Here is a 19,568-nt window from a genome sequence, read left to right on the forward strand (position 1 = left end):
CACAGGAGCAGGGCGGGCTGCCAGCTCAGCCGCCTCTCCCCGGACAGACAGGCACACCCGTGCGCAGTCAGCTCGACATTTTATTTGGGTTTACGACAGACAGATGGTTCCCAAGTCAGTGTTTAAGGCCCGCGCCCCCCACGGCCTCCCACGGGCTCAGGACAGAGCCGCCGGTGCTGCCTGGGCTCCCGGCCGAAGAGCAGCACCAGCAGCGGCCGCAGCCCCGGGCAGGCTGAGCGCGGAGCAGGGGGTGCCCGGGCAGAGCAGGGGACGGGGCCTGCCCGGCTGCCAGGCAGCTGCCCCCAGCTCTGTTTGTTAGCAGCAACACAGGTTTGAGCAAGCAGCCTTCCCTTCCTGCTCTCACTGCAGCACCCACACGTGCCGTCCCAGTCAGGACCAGCGGGCAAGGTGTCTAGTCCGTGGCACAACCGGGAGCGAGCCCATGGCCCCAGCGTAGAGCCGGAGGTGACGCGCACAAGTCACACAGGTCCCTTAGGTGCGGTGCCACCGCCGGTCCCCAGAGCTGGCCCCCAGCCGAGGCACGGACGCCGGCTGAGCAGGCCCAGGGCGAGGGGGATGTCAGAGGCAGCTCTCCAGGTGGGAAGCTGCAAATTCAGTCCCAGAGTCCCCAGGTCCCGCAGGGCTCAGCCCCCGGCTCGGGGCACTGGGGAGGAGATGGCAGAGACCGGGGAGGAGAGCCTGGCTGAGGTGGTGGAGGGGGCCAGGCGGGAGGCACGAGCAGCGGCTCTGGCGCTTGTTAGCTGATGCTCCCTCCCTTCAGGCTTTTACAAGAGACTCGCCCCAGCTTGGTGAGGAAATTTCTTTGCTTCCACTGGGCGACACAGTCCTCGGAGACGCGGAAGTCGGCCTGGGGAGCAGAGCAGGGGAGGCAGGGTCAGGCCTGGGCTGCCAGCGGGACCGTGGCACCTTTCTCAGCCGGTGGGGAGAGGTTTGTCTCCTCCACGGCTTTGCTGACAGTAGCAAACACGAGCAGTGAGTGGCAAATAGCTAATCTGGGGTCACCCAGAGGTGGGGACAGTGGCATCTGTGTGGCCCTAAGCACTGCCCCACTCGACACCTAGAGCTCCAGCTACTCCGAGCTGTGGTCCCCAGCCCCTCCGACTCACCTGCAGCTTCTCAAAGACCTTCTTCTTCGGCTTGAGCTCGTCGTCGGGCTCCCCGCCCTCGTAGCCCTCCACATAGACGCGCTCCCCGGCACAGCACCCGGCCGGCGGGTCCAGGGGCTCCACCTGCCGCGGCTCCCCCACGCTGCGGAGGGGCACGGAGGAAGCAGAGTCACCCCGAGGAGGTACCCACCTGCCCCTCAGCACCGCCGGGCTCTGTGACGGGAGAAGGGGGTCTGGACTGCACCCCTGGAAGGGTACGGCCCCGATGCCCCCGTCCCTCACCTGGAGGCACACAGCACCATGCCCTGCGACTCCACACCCCTCATCTTCTGGGGCTTGAGGTTGCAAAGCAGCACCACCAGCCTGTCCTGCAGCTGCTCCTTGGGGACGAACTGCACCAGGCCGCTGACCACAGTGCGGGGCTCAGGCTCGCCCACATCGATCTTCTCCACGTACAGGCTGTCGGCATCCGGGTGCTGCCAAGCAGAAGCAAGGTGAGGAGCAGGGGAGGGGACTGGGGTGGCAGAGAAGAAGGGGGCAGACCCCACACACCCCCCGAGTGCCCATATCACCATGTGGGAAGGTTACTCCCCTCTCCCCGTTGTGCCCATACCTTTTCCACACTGATCACTTTGCCAACGCGGATGTCCAGCCGGGATGGGACCACGTTCTCCGGCTCCGAGTTCTTGGTGCCCTTCTCTGCAGGCTCTGCAGTGCAAAGGGAACAGTCGCACCACTCGGCATAAACCCAGGGAGCTGGCCAAGCCCTGGGGAGCACACAGTGACCCCCAAATGCTGGCCCGGGGGCCCACTGAATTCCCTGCTTGTCTCTATACCACAAAGCACCAGAGAAGCATGCTGGCATCTGTCCTCTCTGGGAGGGGCAAACACCCCTGGCACTGGCCTTTCCTCACCCTTCCTAATGCTCTCCAAGGCTGCTCCTGGGACTGAAGTTTCAGAACTTCTCTCTAACTTCAGGCCCTGGAGGGACTCTCTCCGACCCAGCCCTGCATGGCCAGGGCCCCGCTTCCCCAAGCTCCCAGCACCTCCTTACTGGCTTTGGACGGGTTGGGATACGCCGCGTTGGTCAGCTTCTTCAGTTCCGGGCTGTTAAATTTCTCTCTGATGGGGTCAAGCAGTTTGTTCAGGGCTACTTCCACCGAGTTCTTCAAGTCTCCGGGATGCACGACCTGTATCGTGACAAACAGACGGGTTCCTGCACGGTTTCCTCCAGGGCACGGGGAGCAGGAGAATTCAAGTCACAGATCTGAGTCCAGAGAGGTAGGAACTGGAGACCACGCAGGGCGGGGAGATGAACCCCAGCATTTGGACTGATTCCCCCTTGGAAAACAAAGCCCCTCTTCTAGACGCTTCTGCTTGCAGCCTCAGGTGGGAACAGCTGAAAACGGTTTAACTGCTGCTCTGTTCCAGGATGTGGTTGACGTGGTCCTGTCCTGCACCGGGACAGCTGGTGCTCCTACAGCCTCCACCCATCCTCTCACCTTCGGGCTCTCCTGGCTGGGAGCTCCCTGCCACCCTACAGCCACTGGGCCACGCTCTGCTCCACACTTTCCCCCAGTGCAGATTTCCATCTCCCAGTGCTGCTCAGAGCCCCCCCAACATTGCTCTCGGGAGCCTCAAGGACAGGGAGAGGGTTCAGTCCCTCCTGGCACTCACCTGCTCAGCGAAGTCCTTCTCCAGGGCCTCATAGGCTGTGTAGGTTTTGTTTCCTCCCCATTTTTCTTCTCGCAGAACCACAAACTCTGCAACACACAGATTTTAAGGCTCAGATTAACCCAAGCAGATACTCACCCGCTGCTCAGCCAGCTGAACCAGCCGCCCCACGTAGCCCAAGAGCCGAGGGGGACCGCAGCAGGGGCTGGGGAGGGGGCACTCGGGAGCAGCCTGCTTCAGGGGGGACACGCTCCCATCCCCTCCTCTGAGCCACAGGGAAAACTAGCCCCAGCGCCCGAGCGTGGTGAGCCCCTCACCTGACTTGAGGGGAAAGAGGACATGCTTGATGAAGGAGAGGACACCGTTGTTCTCCACGTTCCCTGGCTCGCAGAAAGCCTTCTTCAACTTCTTCTTCACATCCTCCTTGCGGTCCAGAAGGTCAATCTTTGAGTCCTGCAGGAAGAGATTTCCACTGCTCTTTACCCAACCTCTTGCCCAAAAGAGACAAGCCATGCTGGAGTTGCTGCAACTTCTTCTTAGACCCCAGTGTGAGCAGAGAGAGAAGTCCCCTTCTCTTGGGGTGCAGCCTCTCCGCTCCCAGTCATTAACCCATCCCCCCGCAGAAACCCTGACCACAGCCACCGTTCAGGGACCAACCTCTTCTGACGAGCTCATTTTGCTGCCTGTCAGACCGGGAACCATTGGATTCATCAAATGGACACGCTTGGCATAGCCCAGGGAAGGAAGGTACTGGGAAAAAGCAAGGAGACAAGTCATGGACAATCCTCTGCTGAAGATCAGCTTTAACTCACAATCCCTGCTTGCTCCTGGCTCCAGATAACTCGGGGACTCAGAATAACAGGACCCAGAAAGCTATTGTGAATTCACAAGGCGCTGACGGCCACAGCCAGGGATGTGTGGCAGCACACCAGAGCCCTGCAGACCACGAGAGCAACAGCAGGAGCTGCGAAGGGCGCTGTGGTGCCAACCGAAATCACGGACACGCTTCTCCTAAGGGATTAGCGAGCGTTTGAGCCTTGAGTCAGGCATCAGCATCGCAGCGGGCTCAGAAAAACCCCCATTCCTCACCTTCTCTGCAAAGGTGAATATCTTCCTCTGATCAACTCCTCCAAACTGTGCGTCGACCTTGAGGTACTCCTCATCCAGGGCCTGCAGAGAGACAGCCTTGAGACCGGACCCAAGACTCCACGCTCCAGCTGTGCTCAGCCTTTGGAGGTCCTGCCCGTCCCCCAGGATCTGCCCAGCCTCTGCCAGGGCATTCCCACCCTGGGAAGGACGGGAGCTCTCCGGACTGCCTGCTGTCCTGCAGCTGGCCGGAGTCGCTGTAAAAGCAGCTCTGCGCTCGGGTTATGCTTCGTGCTGCTGCCAGATGTAATATTGGGGTGGAGTGTAACGACCTCGGCATTCAGCCTCACACGTCCCTGCAGTCCTGGCTTCGCCCAGCACCTCCCCGGCCAAGAGGCTCTGCTGACCTGCCTCGCCACGCACCTGCAGGCCTGGGTAGAGCAAACCGCTCAGCAAGGGGTGCTCCACCTGCTTCACCACCTCCGCTCCCGCCTTCTTGGCGTCGTGCTGCGTCACCACGGACGAGAGGCGGTACACGTCCAGCGTGTACTCCCTGTGGGAAGGGACAGCGCTCTTAGCACCGGGGAGGGGGGACACCTTTTAGAGCAGCTTCATGCAAACGCTGGTTCTGGCCACATCAAGAGGAGCCAAGGCCTGGAGGCACCTTCACTTTGTTTCCTGAATGGCAGCGCCTGGGAGCAGGCTCAGGAACAGGGCAAGCTCAGGAACAGCAGAGCCCCAGGTCAGGCTCTTCCTTCCCGAGAGCACCAGGTGCCCCAGGACTCACTTGCTGAGCTGGTAGTCAGTGCCCCGGACAAACTTCAGCTTTTCCAGGGGTACCCCAATGCTCTCCAGCATGGCTTTGATCACGTTCTCATAATAGCGGGTGCGCAACTCCAGCAACTCCCAGGGGGCCTTCATGTTGTCTAGGTAAGCGTGGAGATCAGCAAAGAGTATCGTCACCTAGCACGGAGGGGGACAGAGTCAGTGCCGCGCTGCTCAGGGGAACTGCACGTTCCCACCCACCAGTGTGGTGACAAAGTCCCGCAGGGTCCGAGCTCCCAGCCCGGCCACCTACCTCACACCCTGCCTTCAGGAAATCCGCGATCTTGGACATGGGCACGAAGTAAGCCACGTGCGGCTTGCCCGTGGTGGCGGTCCCCCAGTAGATCTTCAACTCTCGCTCCTTCAGGATGGCCATGAGCTTATCCTCCCCCAGCACCTCCTGTGGACGGCCAAGACGCACACCCGGCACGGCTGAGCCTCCCCGGGAACACGCTGGGGTGGCTGGGGGAGGACGTGGGCAGGACAACGTCCCGCTGAACGGCCGAGCCCCGAGCCGTGCCCAGGCTGCGGCCCACCCCGCATGCAGCATCTCCCCGGGGCTCCTGCCGGGTCCAGGGGCTGATCCGGGCCCCCTCCGCTACACCCAGGGCCTGCCCCGGCCCTAGTCCGCTCCCCCGCGGCCTGCCCCGGCCCCGATCCCCCCGCCTCGGCCTGCCCCGGCCCCGATCCCAACCCCAGTACCTGCAGGTTCCGGGTGATGAGGTGATACTTCTCCTGCGGGCCGGGCACGGGCTCCATGGCGGCGGCTGCAGGGAACGAGACAGCGTTACCGGAGGCACCAGCCCCCCGGGAGCCCCCCGAGGCCCGGCCCCCTCCCGAGACCGCCCCGGCCCGGTCCGGTCCCACCAACCTTCCCCGGGTTGCATCAGCTCCGCTCGGCGCTCGCCTGCCGCGCCTGGACGTCACTTCCGCCGCCCGAGCGCCGAGCTGCCGATGAGGAGGGGGCGGGGCGTGCCGGACGTTGGGGCGGGGCCGGGATCCGCCAATGAGACGGCGCCTGGCGCGGCGGGGGGGGGTGGGGCCGGGCCGCTCGCGCCGTTAAGATGGCGGCGGGTGAGCGCAGCGCGGCCCGTTCAGCCGGCAGCCTCGGCCCCGGCCCCGGCCCCGGCGGTTCCCCTGTCTTATTGTAGCTTTTTGTTTATTTCTTTGGGTTTTTTAACTTCTCTTTCCGGGGCTCGGGGGAACACCCGGCGCCTGGGCGGGCCGGGCCGGGCCTGGCCTGGCCGGGAGGAGGAGCCGGGGGCGGGCCGGGCTCCTCCTTCGGGGCGGCCTCGGCCCCGCGCAGCGCTGTCGGGGCGCCGGGCGGGCGGCCCGGGGCAGTGCCCGGGGGGTGGGGAGGTAAAAGGGGGCCGCTGGGGTAGGGGCAGGCCCGAGGCGGGCACGAGAGAGGGCGAGGTCGGGGAGCTGCGGGGGTGAAGCGCTGGTGTTTGCCTTTGTGCTCTCGGGTGAGATGAGAGCAGGGTCTTTTTCAGAGAAGAGCCCTCATGGGGTGGGCAAATCCTGGGGCTGAGGGGACTGTTACCCTGTGGCCCGTGATTGTTTTCTCTAATGGGTGCCCCCTGCTTCCCGCTCTCTCTTCAGGGAGCAGATCCTGGAGCAGTGCAGCGCTGCAGGCTTGTGAGATCTGTGTCTGATTTGTGTCCATGAGCCTTGGCAGAGCTGTGTTTCTCAGTAGCTTTGCCTTTTGATCTCGTTATTTACTGAAGCTGTGCTAGAAACCCCCATAAAGCGTGTGTAACTTCCCAAAGAGCCTTCCTGTGGCAGCCTCTGGGAGAATGGCCCATCCATGGCTGGTGCTTTTGCAGTTGGGGGTGAGCTGGCTCCAACATGGTGTGACATACAAGCACCCGTGCGGGAATGAGGGGCAGGGTGAGAGGGTGGCAACAGGCAGCCCTGTCCTACATCAGTTTAAGAGCCATTAAGCTGTTACAGAGCATTGCCCTGGTGTAAATCCCTGAACAGCCCCTGGATTCAACACACTGGTATGGGGAATGGCAGGGGGCTCTGTCTGGGCTCGTGCGTAATCGGTTGCGTAGTTACCAGAGTTCTGCATCCAGAATCAGTTGATGTAGGGCTGAAAGTACGGATCCAGCTTAGGATGCAGTTAGGTGAATTGGGAAGGTCTTGGCGGTAAGGAAGCCATTTCCTTGTCTGCAAGTTGAGCATGTCAACATCTCCAAATGTACTTTTTGTAAGCCAGTTCCAGAAAAAAGGCTTAAAATGTTTGGGTCTCTTACAAGTCCTTATTGGTTAGGAGCTAGATTATCAGACTGCTACACTCTGTAGGACTAAATCCACATTTAATTTGTTTTTATTTGCCTTTTGTTTCTCTTTGAAGCACTTGTAGCTAAATTGCAGAACTCCAAGCAAGTGCTGTCTAGTGAGGACTGCCTATGACTCTGTATGTTCTTGTATAGGTTTTGTATGCCCATAGGTGATTCCCAAGGTATTTTCTTTCTTCAGGGTGGCTACAGCATTATTCTGAAAGTGCTGATTTTTATTATTTGCACAGAATGACAGGAGAGGAAGCAGTAGAACTGCCTGGGTTGTATTCCTGGAGTAGGTAACCCTCCCTTTTTCAAAGCAGTAAGTAGTCAAACCAACGGAAAAACAAAAGATATTCCTTTAAATCTGTTGTCAAAGAGGACAGGAAATACCTTTCCTTAGTCCAGATTCTCCTGCTGGGTGACAGTCAAATGCAGGGCTTTCAAGTCAAAAGATTCATGTTAGTGTGAGTCCTCACTAAGAGGAAAACAGGTTTTGTTTGTGAATACTCTTAAACTATTGAATTTTACAGGAAGGTTCTTTATTGTCTGATCTTTCACTATAATACACATTTTGTATGAGTGTGTTGGTGACTAATATGCTGCTGAATGTCCTTTCAGCTCCCTGACAGTTACTCTTCCATTGCTCAGTTTTTCCGAACCCAAAAAAGACTTCTTATTTGTTTAATATCTTTGAAGGACGGAGGTGGGGGTTAGGAGACTGGGAGGGTCTGTGAGGCTTTATTTAATACCTAAAGTGTGCTCTGTACTTTAAGGTCGTAAGGAATGTGATTTGTGAATACTGGTATCTGTTGTTAGAATGACTGATTTACAGCAGCTTTGGAGGAGATGGTACAGACTGCGTTGATGACTGGAGCTTGTATTAGTCCTGCTTGATAAAGCCAAACAACCTGAGAACACTCACAGAATGAGGGACTGGTGGTTGTTATATGTTAAGACCTAAAATGGTCAAGAGTAGAGGTAATGGAGACCAGGGAGTTAAAATTGTGCCTGCTGTGCCTCAGCTAGTGTTTTTGCCTTCCCTGTTATCTTGCTGCATCTTTGGAAAACCAGCTGAGTTTCTTTTATCTGAGATGTTGTCTTTTGCTGGCAGGTTGGAGCTGACTCTTGCTGATTTCTTTTCTGAAAGGGCTGATCAAAGGGCACCGGGATCAGCTGAACTTCAGAACAGGCTTCTAGAGCTGTAAGCAGAAGGCACAGGGTCACTGAGATACAGGAACTGACAGTAAATGGATGACCATTCCCCTCACGCCTTTGGGCTTTGTCTTTGTCATGAATTCAAACCCACTGTTCACAATACAGTTCCCGGGGCCAAAAGGCTGTTGGATTCTGCAGAGCAGGTTCAGGCCCTACAGTCAGCTAAGAAAGCTTGTGTGTTGAGTCATCACTGTAGCACTCCAGATCCATCAGAGAAACTGCTGCTCTATTCCCCAGATTCTGCCTGCTTTCAAGGATCCTCTCATTTTCTGGATCATACTGGCCATGACAACCTTGTTGCCAGTTCTTCTGCATCAAACTACGATGATGTAGCCGTTTCTCTAGATACAACCAGATGTTTTGATGATAGTGAGCCAGATGACTGCTTGTTGGAACTGTCAGACAATGAAGAAGGGAATTCTCCTTTCAGTTACACTGAGGAAGAGATCCAGGAAATCTTGGCAGATGATTGCATGGCATCTGAGCAGTACCTAACTAGAAAAAGCACTCTGGGCCAAAATGTAAATGGAGAGAGCAGAAAGGACGAGAGCAGGAGCTGCAGTGGGGCATCAGTCATCAGTGAAGATGCGAGTATAGCCTCAAAGATTGCGGAGAAACCAAATGAACCTCTGTCCAGAGAGTGTTCTTCAGTCATTTCCGAATGTTATCCTAGCCTCTCCAATGAAAGTGCTAGTTTGGATGAGAACCATCTGCAGTCGGCCCAAGTAACTCGCATGTTGTTTGACCTTGACATTCAGGAGCTTCTGAGTCTTAGCCCAATTGATGCTGACTACGTAGATCAGCCTCTGGAGGACAATTGTTCGGAGGAAGCCGAAAGAGAAGCTTCAGAAGCAATCATAAATGATTGCCTAGAGTATGATAAAACTGCTAGTAGCTGTGTTCTTGAAGAATCCTCAGAGGGGCTGATGTCTAATGGCTGGCAAAGCCTGGGTGTGGATTGCCTGGGAAAGACTCCGTTTGCAAGCAGAGATGTGTCTAACTTCTCTGGTGATCATGTGGAAAGATCCCTGCCCTCTTCTGACCTTGCCTGTGGCCAGAGTTCAGCACCTGTGTTGCCGAGGTGTCCCACGCCATCTTCTGGGTCCAGAAACCAAGAACTTTCCAAAGCAACAAAGAGCTGTTTTCCAAGGAAATTAGATTCTCCAGAGGATGATGGGGGGCAGGAATCTTCAGAACTTGAACAGCCATCAAACAGCATTAAAGTAAACACACATCTTAATTCTTGTAACTAAAATGTTTTTCATTCCATTCCTTTTGATCTGTACTTGCAGTAATGTCCATATGCACACAAGTGTGCATTTTTACACAGCAAGGGAAGGTTTTTCAAGTGGAGGAAAGTGTGATTTTTATATAACTGTATAAGCAAGACTGACTTGGAATGATTTTCTATTAGGTGTTAATCCCCTTTTTCCTTACCTTTCTAGTTAAGTGATACAGCAGTAGTCCAGATTGGGCAGGAAGAGACAACCAGTGGGAAGAATCCTGGCAAAATTATCCCTGTGCCACAGGAGGAGGAAAGGTAATTTCTTAGGAGCCTCTAAATGCCTTTGCACTCTGAAAAATGTCCCAGCAGTTTCCCAAACCAGTTTGGTTGGCTGTGTGCTGCCGTTTTCTCTTTGCTTTTTTCTTAAGGTACACTGAAGCAGTGGGGAAAAGTATTTAATATTTTACCCTGTAAGATACTGTAAGAGGGGGACGAATGGGAAGGTCCAAATGGGAGGAAGGTTGCTAAGGCAGTCCTGGGCAGTGGTCCGCAGGGCAGAAGAGGAGATGTTTGTGCTGGCTTGGCTTGGTGGCCGCTCTCCTCCTGGAGTGGGTTCCGGCAGATGGCAGCAGCAGAGCAGCGCTAGGTGCTGGGCAGGGATGGTTGCCTTCTGCTCTCCAGTGCTCCTGGGCCTGCAGTTGTCAGTTTGGTGGTTCTTCCCCGTGGCCGCTGCAGACCTGCTGCACTCAGATGTTCTGTGCGTTGCCGTTCCCAGTGTGGCCTTGAGTAACGTGAAAAATCTGTTGCTTTTGAGGGCTCGCTGCAGGTTTCTGGCTTGTTAATCAGGACAGTGACTTGCTGGTTCACTCAGCTGACACGCTCTCCTGCTTTGCTCTCGGTATGCTATCTTTGCAGCTTTATTCAAATAAATACTTTTATTTTTGCAGTCGTAGAATAGCTACAAGAAGTTCATGTCTGTACTAGACACTTTGTCCCCTCTGTCTTCTGTAATCTAGTTTGACAAATTGCCTAAAAAAAATTAACGCTGTCTTTTATTTTAAAGACTGAATCAAGTGACATGCATTTCAGAAGCGGAGCTTGAGCAAAAGAAACATTTATATCCAGAGTGTGTGCATCCATATGAAGAAAACTGTAGCTCCTACACCAGGTAGCCCCCGCGTGGGATGGGGTAAGGCCGTACTGGTGGGGAGGGGGCACAGTGGAGGATGGATATCCTAGCAGGAGGCCTGGCTTGCTGAACTCATATTCTTTGATGTTTTGAATGTACTTGTTTTTCAGAGGGAAATAAAATGCTTGCTACACTTGCTAGCACTACCATGCACAGAGTTTCTGTACAACAATCAGTCTTGTTCCAGGACTGGTTCAGATGAGTTTCATAGTTTGGGATACTTGGGAGACGTTATACAGGGGGCTTGCTGCGGTAAATCAGAGGTGCTCCCAAAACAGGCCTGTGTTACCTGGGAAGAGCAGAGCTGAGCTCTGGCTTGTTGTGTTGGCAGGTAACTTGTTCTTGTCAGTCCACAACTATGAACCCAGACTCGGGGAACGTTTAGCTTAAGTGCTGAGATTTGGATATACTGTTAACACCTTCTAGACATTGCCTTTCCCAACGGTATCGTCCAAGAGCTATCAACTGTGGAGGTTTAAAGGAAGATGTCTGTAAAGAGCAGGTATGGATATCAGCTGAAGAGCAGTATCTGATGGGTTGGCGGGTAGAACTGGGATGTTCTGAAGGGCAAAGAGTGTTCTGGTAGCTTCTAGAGGTGGCCTCCCACTGTGGTTATTCTGAGTATTCATGGATGCAATAATTGTCATTTCTTGAGAGTTATAAGAAAGTGACAGTTTTGTGGCTCATTGCATGGAGCCTGCACTTATCTGGACAGCACGAACAGCTGCATAGCCACAGGGCTGCTTTCCAGTGTATGAATACAGCATAAGTAATGCAGAGGGGACTATGCAAAGAAAGCTAAAATGGCCTGTTTTCTCTTCCTTTCAAATTAAAAATGCAAGACGTATGTTCTGAGTCACAGAAAATCAGGCAAGAGCTCCAAATGAACAAGGCTGGTGAGTGAAATGGAGATCTATTTTGCTGGAGAAGAACATTGTCTGTGATGCACACAATTTGATTTTCTTATTAGTGCAAACCTCTCGTATTCCAAATAGCTATAGGCTTGGAATTCAGCCCGACAGACAGCGTGGGCTTTCCCAGTTGTCACAGAAAAACCTTCTCAGTGGGCTGACTTTGACCCTGTATGGTACTTCTGTGCACCTGGATCTGCAGCAATGTCTCGCGTATCGTTTGCGTAGGAGATGCAGAATGATCCCAAGAAATTCGTAAAGGAAAATTAGCAGGTTTCAGAGCCAGCAAGGGAATTCCCTTTGGGAAGCAGTAACTAATAGTGCTGCTACGAATCTTTAGCTCTGTTTTGTATTGCAAATCTCCTGGCATTTGTCTTAGGGTAGTGTTTGACTTCGCTATCCCCTCTTCTACATGATCTGTCTGCTCTTCCTTGTGTCCTGTCTCTTGCTCCTTGCTCTTATGTTGTCTGGGTGAATTACAGGCTGGCTACAGCAGAGGCTTTATCTTTTCACCTATCTGCGTGATATCTTGCACTTGCAGGTTCTCTATAAATACAGTTTTCTTATATCTGTGTTGGCTGAGTGTGTTGCACTGGCTACCACATGTGCAATCTTTGAACATCGACTAGTTGGAAGAAATTCTTTTGTATTGCGAGTAAACTTTTCACATCTAGCCATCTCAAGTGAGTTGGGAGATAACCCGTGGTTCTGGTTGTTCTTCCTCTCATTCTAGTTTCTAGAGGATATTCAATCTGAATAGATAAATTTATTTGCAGCTATAGGAATCGAAATGCTGCTGAGGCTGCGTTGTAGCAGATGTAAAAATGAGATGTGATTTGAACATCTGCTTGGAAATGGGTGGCTGCAACTGATAATTGACCACAAAAGATTTCTGCCAGCTGACCATTTGTTAGCATTCACACTTCATTATTGCCCTTTATCCAACAGTAAATAGAATCATATCCTTCTTGATGAGATCCTCCTTGGCAATTCTTGTTAGTTCTGTATCAGTCTACAGAAGTAATGAGGCTCCTACTTTCATAACTGACTCTTGGCACTGAATGTTAGGACTCTGCCGCCTAGTCTTGTCCTCAGCACTGTATGTAGCTGGATAGACCTATTTTTAAATGGGCAGGGGAAGGACAAACTTAACAGAAAAAGCATTTCTCTCTCTAAAAACAGAGCCTTCTCTTGGTTTCCACCCAAACATCTGTACTTTAGGAGATCTGCTTTCGCAGGTCATTAACATTGCAATTGTGCATATGGCCTAGTGCTTGCACCGCCTGCTGCTCACACAAGTATTCTCGTGTTATTTGGAGCGGCATCACGCTCTCGGCAGTCGTGCACCCCCGGGTACCCGGGAAGCTGAGCTAGCTCCTGTCTGACCTCCAAACACTGCGTTCTCTGCTCCTGCTAGCAGGACTCCACCAGGAGTTCTCCTTGAGGGTTGGTTTGTTTGGTAGAGGTTTATGATGCTTAGCAATTTTATCAGACTTCTTACAACCTGGGAGAAACCTGATAAATTATTTTCTTGGATCCCTCTTGAATCAAAGGGAGAGGTGGAGGAGGAAGAAATACCTTATAAAGAGTCACAGACCATCTGGTCTTACTGTGATAACAAAGATCAATATCTTTAAAAAAACAGACGCACCAGGTTTAAGGGGATGGAAAGGGAGAATATTATAAGGGAACATATGGAGAAACAAATTGTGAAATATAAATGAACGCTGTGCTAGCAGACTCTGCCTTGAAAGAGTCTGGTCTGTTGATTGGTACTAAGCTGGCTGAGGAAAAAAACTTGGAACAGTTCTTACCTGCCCAAACTCATTTTGCTTGAACGGAAAGCATGCAGAGAAGGTACAGGAGTTGGGCTGTGCTGACATAAAGGAGGAATAGCATGTGTGGCTGAGCCTAGGAGGGAGATTTCACTTCAAAGCAAATGAAATCCACCTACAAACCCTAAATTTCAAGGGGGATGTGAGATGACGTTTGGAGTAGGGGATGGGGTAGGAACTGATAAAGCAGATTGCAAGGAGGCTTACTGTGAGGGGAGTGGTGGGAGGAGGTAGCTGTTCTTGGCAGAGTGTGATAGTCCCTGGTCTACGTGACTGGTCCAGGGGCTTCTCTAGTGGCAAACCACATGGCTTTGGTTTGCAGGTACTTTTGCTGAGATAGTCAGAGCTCCTGATTTCTAAATGAGGGCGGAACTTGCCTGAAAATCTCATCCTAAATCTGTAGTTTGATCTCAACTGTTGTGGAAGGATGGAGGATGGGCTGTGCCTGAGGAGAAAGAAATCAAAATGTTTTAAGTTCTGTTCCATGGCAGTTCACTTTATCTAGGGTGTCATTGTCCCCTTTCCTCATGTGTAATGGCCATAAGGATTCCTACTCTGAGCCTTGGGTTAGATAGTTACGTGAGGCACTGTGATAATAGCTCTCTCCAAATACTTGATGGGGTTAGTCTGCTCCTGTGACTTTGCCTCTTGCAGAGGAGCTCAAACCTCTTACTGGTGTGAAGTACTCACGAGCCATGGTGGTCGTTTGCACAGCGTCTTGTCTTCCCTCAGGTGCAGGGGTGAAGGGTGCACCCCTGACAGTAGGAAATGACCCCCTGTTTCCGTGAGCCATTTTGACTGTGACTCAGAATGGCAAGGGAGGGGGACTTCTATATAGGAAGGCTGAGAATTTGTGAAAAGCTGTGATTTCTTCTAGTCACACACACGTCTTGCATCAGCTTGTTGCAGACAACAAGAATTGTTGTGTGACAGAGTTTGCCTTTTGTTAGCTGTCTTGGAGTGCCTCCCTTCTTCCTAAGCAATGCAGCACGAAAACATGGATTTTCTTTTTTTCAAGAACGCTTCTGAAATCTTTTTTAGAAGTATCTTTTTTTTGACAAGAAGTTATTTCTTTGGGTAAATAAAAGCTGATACTGCAGTTTATGAAGGAGACCTGGATTTGCTCAAGAGACGCTGTGTTCCCTGCAAAGGAAGCGGTGTTACGCAGAACCGTGATTCACATGAATCACATGACTGCAGTGGGAGGATGGAAAAACCTTTGAGTTTGGACTGGGCAAGGACACGCACTGTTCCGTACCTTGAGAGCACCTTGAAACTTCAGCAAGGGCAGTATTCCAAGGAAGTTGCCTTTCACTGAGCTGTAGTACCTGTTCTGAGCGAGCAGAAGGGCAAACGCTACAGCAAGGCTGGAGTTACTGGTTGTTTCATATTTTGTGACATGAATTCCAGGATTCTTGCATTCTGCTCAACCATCTCTTGCCAAGGATTTGCTGCGCAAAGCCTTCCGATCTGCCCTTTTGAATAGAGGGGCTTGTTCTGTGTACACAGATAGCACTGGCTGTAAGATCAGTAGTACTGGAGCGCTCGAGTAGAAGTTTGGTGCTCTGTGACCCGTGTAACCCTGACCTAGACAAACCTCTTGGGAGCAGCCTGGATGATCCAGTCACAACATAGCTTTTCTGAACATTATGATAAATATATGTTGAGTGTAACGCAGGTATCTCTCCCCAGCTGCTGGCATGAACAAGTTGCTTTGCCGGCTTGAGGCCTATCTGGTCACTGGCTGCTCTTGCTGAGCAAGTGCTGTAGAAATGAAACTCTCCGTGTTGTGGATGTGACAACCCTGTGCCAGCCAGATGCTCCTTCTCCAAACCAACTGTTTTGATAGTGTTTTTGCAGGAGTGACCCTTGTGCTGGTTCGTTCTTCAGATGGGTCTGCAGTTTATAAATGCAATTTCCTGAGTTATGCTGATGCCTGGGCACAAATAAGAAAAAACCAAGGCAGCAGAGTTGGCTTTTTTCAAGATGCAAAAGGGGCAAAGCAGCCTCTAATGATGTGGAAAAGCTTTGTAACACTCTGAGGCCTAGAGATAACTAAGCTTATTGAAATGTAATTTGTTTTTTAATCTTGCTCCTATAAGACTGCTTAAAGTTTGTGGGGTTTTGCCTTGTTATTTCAGAACGTGCTTAGATGTAGCAAATGAGAGTATTTAACGTGTTTACAGCACTTTGTGAGGAAAATTTACCCCTTGTTTAAACTGCTGTGTAGGGGAGCCCTCAGCTTTCTCTGCTGGGCCAGGGAGAAAGAGCTTTGCAAAGAAGGTGGTAAAGCACGAGGCGGTGTTCCTGAAAGGACAAACTTTAAACTTTCATACTGTTACTTACCAAGGTGCCGCCTTATAATGTGGTTTCCCTTTTAAAACCTCTTAACAAGAAAATTGGGTACCAGCTGCAAGCCCCAAGGAATGGGGAAGGCATTTGCAGAGAAGATGCTGTTCGAGCCTCTCATACAGATGCTTCTCTTGTGTTTGTTTTAACTGTTTTACTTACTTTTGCAGAAATTACCCAAGGTCGACCAAGAAACTCCCACAAAAGTACAGCCTTACACAGTGGGTGAGCAAGAACTTGGCCAAACACCACCATTTCCAGAGCATTCCTGACCGCTTCCAGTGTAGCCCTGTCACGGCCTTTTCTAATGTCCGATTTTGCTGCTGAGGGCCTGGTTCTTATTCTGCATTTAGAGTTGTTCTCAGTTGTTCTGGTTTTGAGTAGTTTGTATTTTCCTAAGTTGTTTTATGATCTGTTTTTAATAAGGCCTATGGAAGTTTCTGTGTTTTAGAAACGTTTGGAACTGGTTTTGAAGTGCAATTGAAATGTGATCTGTTTTGTATAGGTAACGTCTATGTTTTCATCAGTGTTACCCTTTGAACTGAAAACAACTTCCTCACAGAGTAGGTAACATGTAGTTGGTGTTCAAGAGGCAAGACTGCACGTTGGATGTGAGGATGTAATATTTCAATGGTAGAAACTGGAAAATGTGCTTTGAAGTGGAAAAACTTTTCTTTAAAGCTTGGGCCTAAACCTTGGCATTAAATCTCCTGCAGTGATTGGGCTCCCTTTGAATAAAATTAAGGTTTTAAATTGTAAAAACAGCTTGTGGCTGCTGTCCCCCTCCATTTGGCAAAGACAAATTTGTGTTTGTTTACTGTAAACTCAGGAGCAGCTCTTGATTTACCTGGTTTGGTTATGTCTTGTCTTGTTGTGTTGTTCTTTCTCTCCCTGAAAAGTTTGCCTTTTTTGATTGTTTTTACTTGTTTCATTTGTAACTGTTCTTGTAAAAATGTTTCATGAGATTTTCACTTCAGTTTATAAACATTTTGCACCTGTTAGATGTAGTTTTCTTTTCTGCTATGTGATTGTGAGGCCCTCCTCTTTCACTTACCTGCTTTCTGGAGTGTCCAGAAGAGTGTGACCTCGTGTTCATTTAAGGTACGCAGTCCAACAGCAACTACCGGTCTCCGTGCTGCCTCCATCTCCTTCCCTAACAGAGCATAGAAACTCCAAGTTATTTGGAGGATTTGTAAAACAGAGATAGGTTGATCTTCTGCAAAGTGCTCTTTCCCAGGGGTGCTAGCAGGGCCTGCACGGGCCTTGTGAACCCTTTAGGCGTTTATAGGTGGATTTCAGAGAGCAAATTAGGTTTATTCATGGAGGAAATTGTACTATATTTTTATTAGAGTAATTTGAATTTTTTGGTGACATTTTTGGCTACTGTAATTTTAAAGAAATAAAACTTAGGTACAGTACTAATGTTTTTCAGTGTTGTGGTTCATATATTTTATTATTTTGCCCTTCCATAGCACCTTTCAAATCTGGAGCGGGACAGGAGGAAGTGGCTTTAAAAAGCGGGCAAAGTTTGTCACTGTCCTAGATGTGCAGTGACTGTGGCGCAGAGAATCGAAGTAATTTGTCCAAAGGATAAGCAGTGAAGCTTGGAACAGAGCCTGGTATTGCCTGACTGCACTAACTCCTAGATAATACTGCCTCCATTAACGAAGTAATCCATATATAGCAATTTCGTGGGGAGGGGGATGTCGTCTTTTTTTTTTTTTTTCCTGATGGGTTGTACAGGCATGGGCGGTGCACGCCCAGTGTTAGGGCTTTGTGTCAATAACTGATCTTCTCCCATTAATAACACGTTCTTCATGCCAGCGTAGCCTCTCATGTGACTTTTACCACTGTAAATTTTGCTCAGAGAGCTGTGCCTAGAAAGGGAAGGTGACATCCCTTGGCAGCCATTGATTGGGTAGTGTGGGGGTTATTAGTACATGGCGGCTGTTGTCTTTTAAACCAGTGAATCCTATGTATTAAATCAAAGAGGCGTCTCTGAAAAAGGAATAATTTTCTTGTGGTCCTGAGGGCAGTTTTGCGTGCTGTTCAGGTGGTTGTCATATCTGTGAAGTCCGCCTGCTCCTAATATACGCGTAGTAAAGGAAGAAGTTTGCTGCAAATTCCCTTGCTCTTGTCGTTTTGAAAAGGCAAGTGGGATAGCAGGAGTCTGACTGCAGAGCCTCTCCCGCCGCCCCACCTTGCAAAAGCAGACTAGCTTGCCTGCTGGAGGGTTTATCTGATATTAAACTGCTAACAGACTGGCTCTTTGAAGGCCCAGACGTAACGCAGGCCTGGCAGCAGCTGTTGCAGTCACATACTGGCCGGATAGTGAAGCTCTGTCTCAACCGGTGATCGATGGTCGCTGCTGATCAGCAGTGATATAACTGAGCAGGATCAGAGCGGTAGGAAGACCACAGGCAATCTGCTTCCTTGGCTTTGCATGCTGAGGTGGTGCCTTTTATGCATTCAGAGCTTTCCATGCTAGCTGTCTTGATTTTTGTCATACATCTTTTTATGAGATTATTATTAAGTGATGCATAGCAGTCAGGATGTTATTTATATTAGCTTTCTCTTAAAGCAGGCATTCTGTTGCCAGTTCAGCCATGCTGAGAAAATAAAATTATTCTGAAGACACACCTTACCATGACAGCAAGATGATGGTGTCTGTACATGTGCTGTGTCTAAGACCGGCTTCCCTGTGCTAGAGGACCTCGGGCAGAAGCAGGTGCTGCCTCCTTAACGTGTGTTTTGGGGTCTTTGCGAATGTAAATCTCTCACGTGAATGAACACTGCTATGGAGCAGCTCTGCACTCTGTAAAGGCTTTAGGCTTCTGGGCAGCCTTATTGCTGAAGATTTCATTCTTTGACATTGCAATGTGATTCGTATATGCTGAACGGTAGAGATAGTGCAAAGGGAAGGAGAGATTGTGTATTAAGTCTTCGTGGAAGGACATGCTGCATGTTTGCTGCTAGAGTGTAGCCAGGGGCTCTGTTTATGATTTTTGCTGTAGTAGAATCCAGCAACATCAGATAATATTGGAAGAGACTGTTTTGTGCAAGCCCTGCGTGAGCTCTGTGATGAAATGTCTTATGATTAAAAATTTAATAACATTCATCAATGTATTGCAGTCTAACAACAGCAGCTAGAAAACAATGAGACTGAAATTAAACTACTGTGTGGCTTTTTCTGCCGTGCTCTCAAAAGCTAACCAACTCTTCCCTACTTTTGTGCTGTAAGGTAATTCTAAACGGGAGGAAGAAATTGTCCTGAAATGTGAAATAGTAGAAGCTGATAATATTCTCCCTTTGGTTTGAGAGGATGTGTAGTACTATGCTGGTTGTATCCTCCACAAACAGGTCTGGATGGTATAAATAGGTTATATTTAGCAGTTGGTGGCACTAAGTGTGGGGGTTTTTGTCAGTTAAAAAGGACAGCGATGTGCTGCAAAGTGTCAAACGGCATCGTGGGGCTATGTCATTATTGCCACTCAATGACTCTGCATCCAATGTGTTCAGATTGCAAGCAAAAAGATGGCTTTTCTGGCTGCCAACTTTGCTGACTCCATCTGGGATCTAAAATTCAAGCTGTGTCTTTCCTGGCTGTGTGGCTAATAATAAAGATTCTTCATTTGGAACTTAGTTAAACAAAATTGATGCTGATGCATGAGCTGAAAGAGAATCCAGCTCACTTTCCTCGAGATTTGTGGGCTAAAGCACTAACAAGTAGGAACGTAATCATTTTAATCTATAAGGTCATCAGATGATTTAATAGGCAGCAGAAACAGAAAATACTTTAGCATAACAAGCATGTTGATCATACAGCTTTTTAACAAATGCTAGA

The 19,568-nt window shown here is 50.4% G+C and overlaps 2 protein-coding genes across 12 annotated transcripts in view; one reads left to right on the forward strand and one right to left on the reverse strand.

The window, feature by feature from the left end:
• Positions 1 to 67: 67 nt before the first annotated feature.
• YARS1 (tyrosyl-tRNA synthetase 1) lies at positions 68 to 5,704 on the reverse strand. The gene is made up of 14 exons (XM_075522105.1): positions 5,584 to 5,704; positions 5,415 to 5,479; positions 4,966 to 5,112; positions 4,675 to 4,850; positions 4,311 to 4,440; positions 3,891 to 3,971; positions 3,459 to 3,551; positions 3,119 to 3,254; positions 2,805 to 2,890; positions 2,182 to 2,317; positions 1,741 to 1,835; positions 1,410 to 1,603; positions 1,128 to 1,269; positions 68 to 868 (listed from the first exon to the last, which is right to left on the reverse strand). Exons 1-14 carry the CDS (start codon positions 5,597 to 5,599, stop codon positions 758 to 760), a joined length of 1,608 nt encoding a protein of 535 aa, XP_075378220.1. The 5' UTR covers positions 5,600 to 5,704; the 3' UTR covers positions 68 to 757.
• A 56-nt stretch (positions 5,705 to 5,760) lies between these two features.
• S100PBP (S100P binding protein) overlaps positions 5,761 to 19,568 on the forward strand; it is a 28,175-nt gene continuing 14,367 nt past the window's right edge. Inside the window, exons 1-6 of one of the 11 annotated variants that reach the window (XM_075522109.1) lie at positions 5,761 to 5,786; positions 8,112 to 9,438; positions 9,661 to 9,755; positions 10,504 to 10,608; positions 11,056 to 11,131; positions 15,895 to 17,124. In XM_075522109.1, the coding sequence (XP_075378224.1) occupies positions 8,248 to 9,438; positions 9,661 to 9,755; positions 10,504 to 10,608; positions 11,056 to 11,131; positions 15,895 to 15,996 (1,569 nt within the window). In that variant the 5' untranslated portion in view covers positions 5,761 to 5,786; positions 8,112 to 8,247 and the 3' untranslated portion in view covers positions 15,997 to 17,124. The other 10 variants (XM_075522114.1, XM_075522110.1, XM_075522112.1 and 7 more) reach the window with 10 other exon arrangements.

Source organism: Mycteria americana, chromosome 21, assembly GCF_035582795.1.
Source record: "Mycteria americana isolate JAX WOST 10 ecotype Jacksonville Zoo and Gardens chromosome 21, USCA_MyAme_1.0, whole genome shotgun sequence".
Lineage (NCBI taxonomy): Eukaryota > Metazoa > Chordata > Aves > Ciconiiformes > Ciconiidae > Mycteria > Mycteria americana.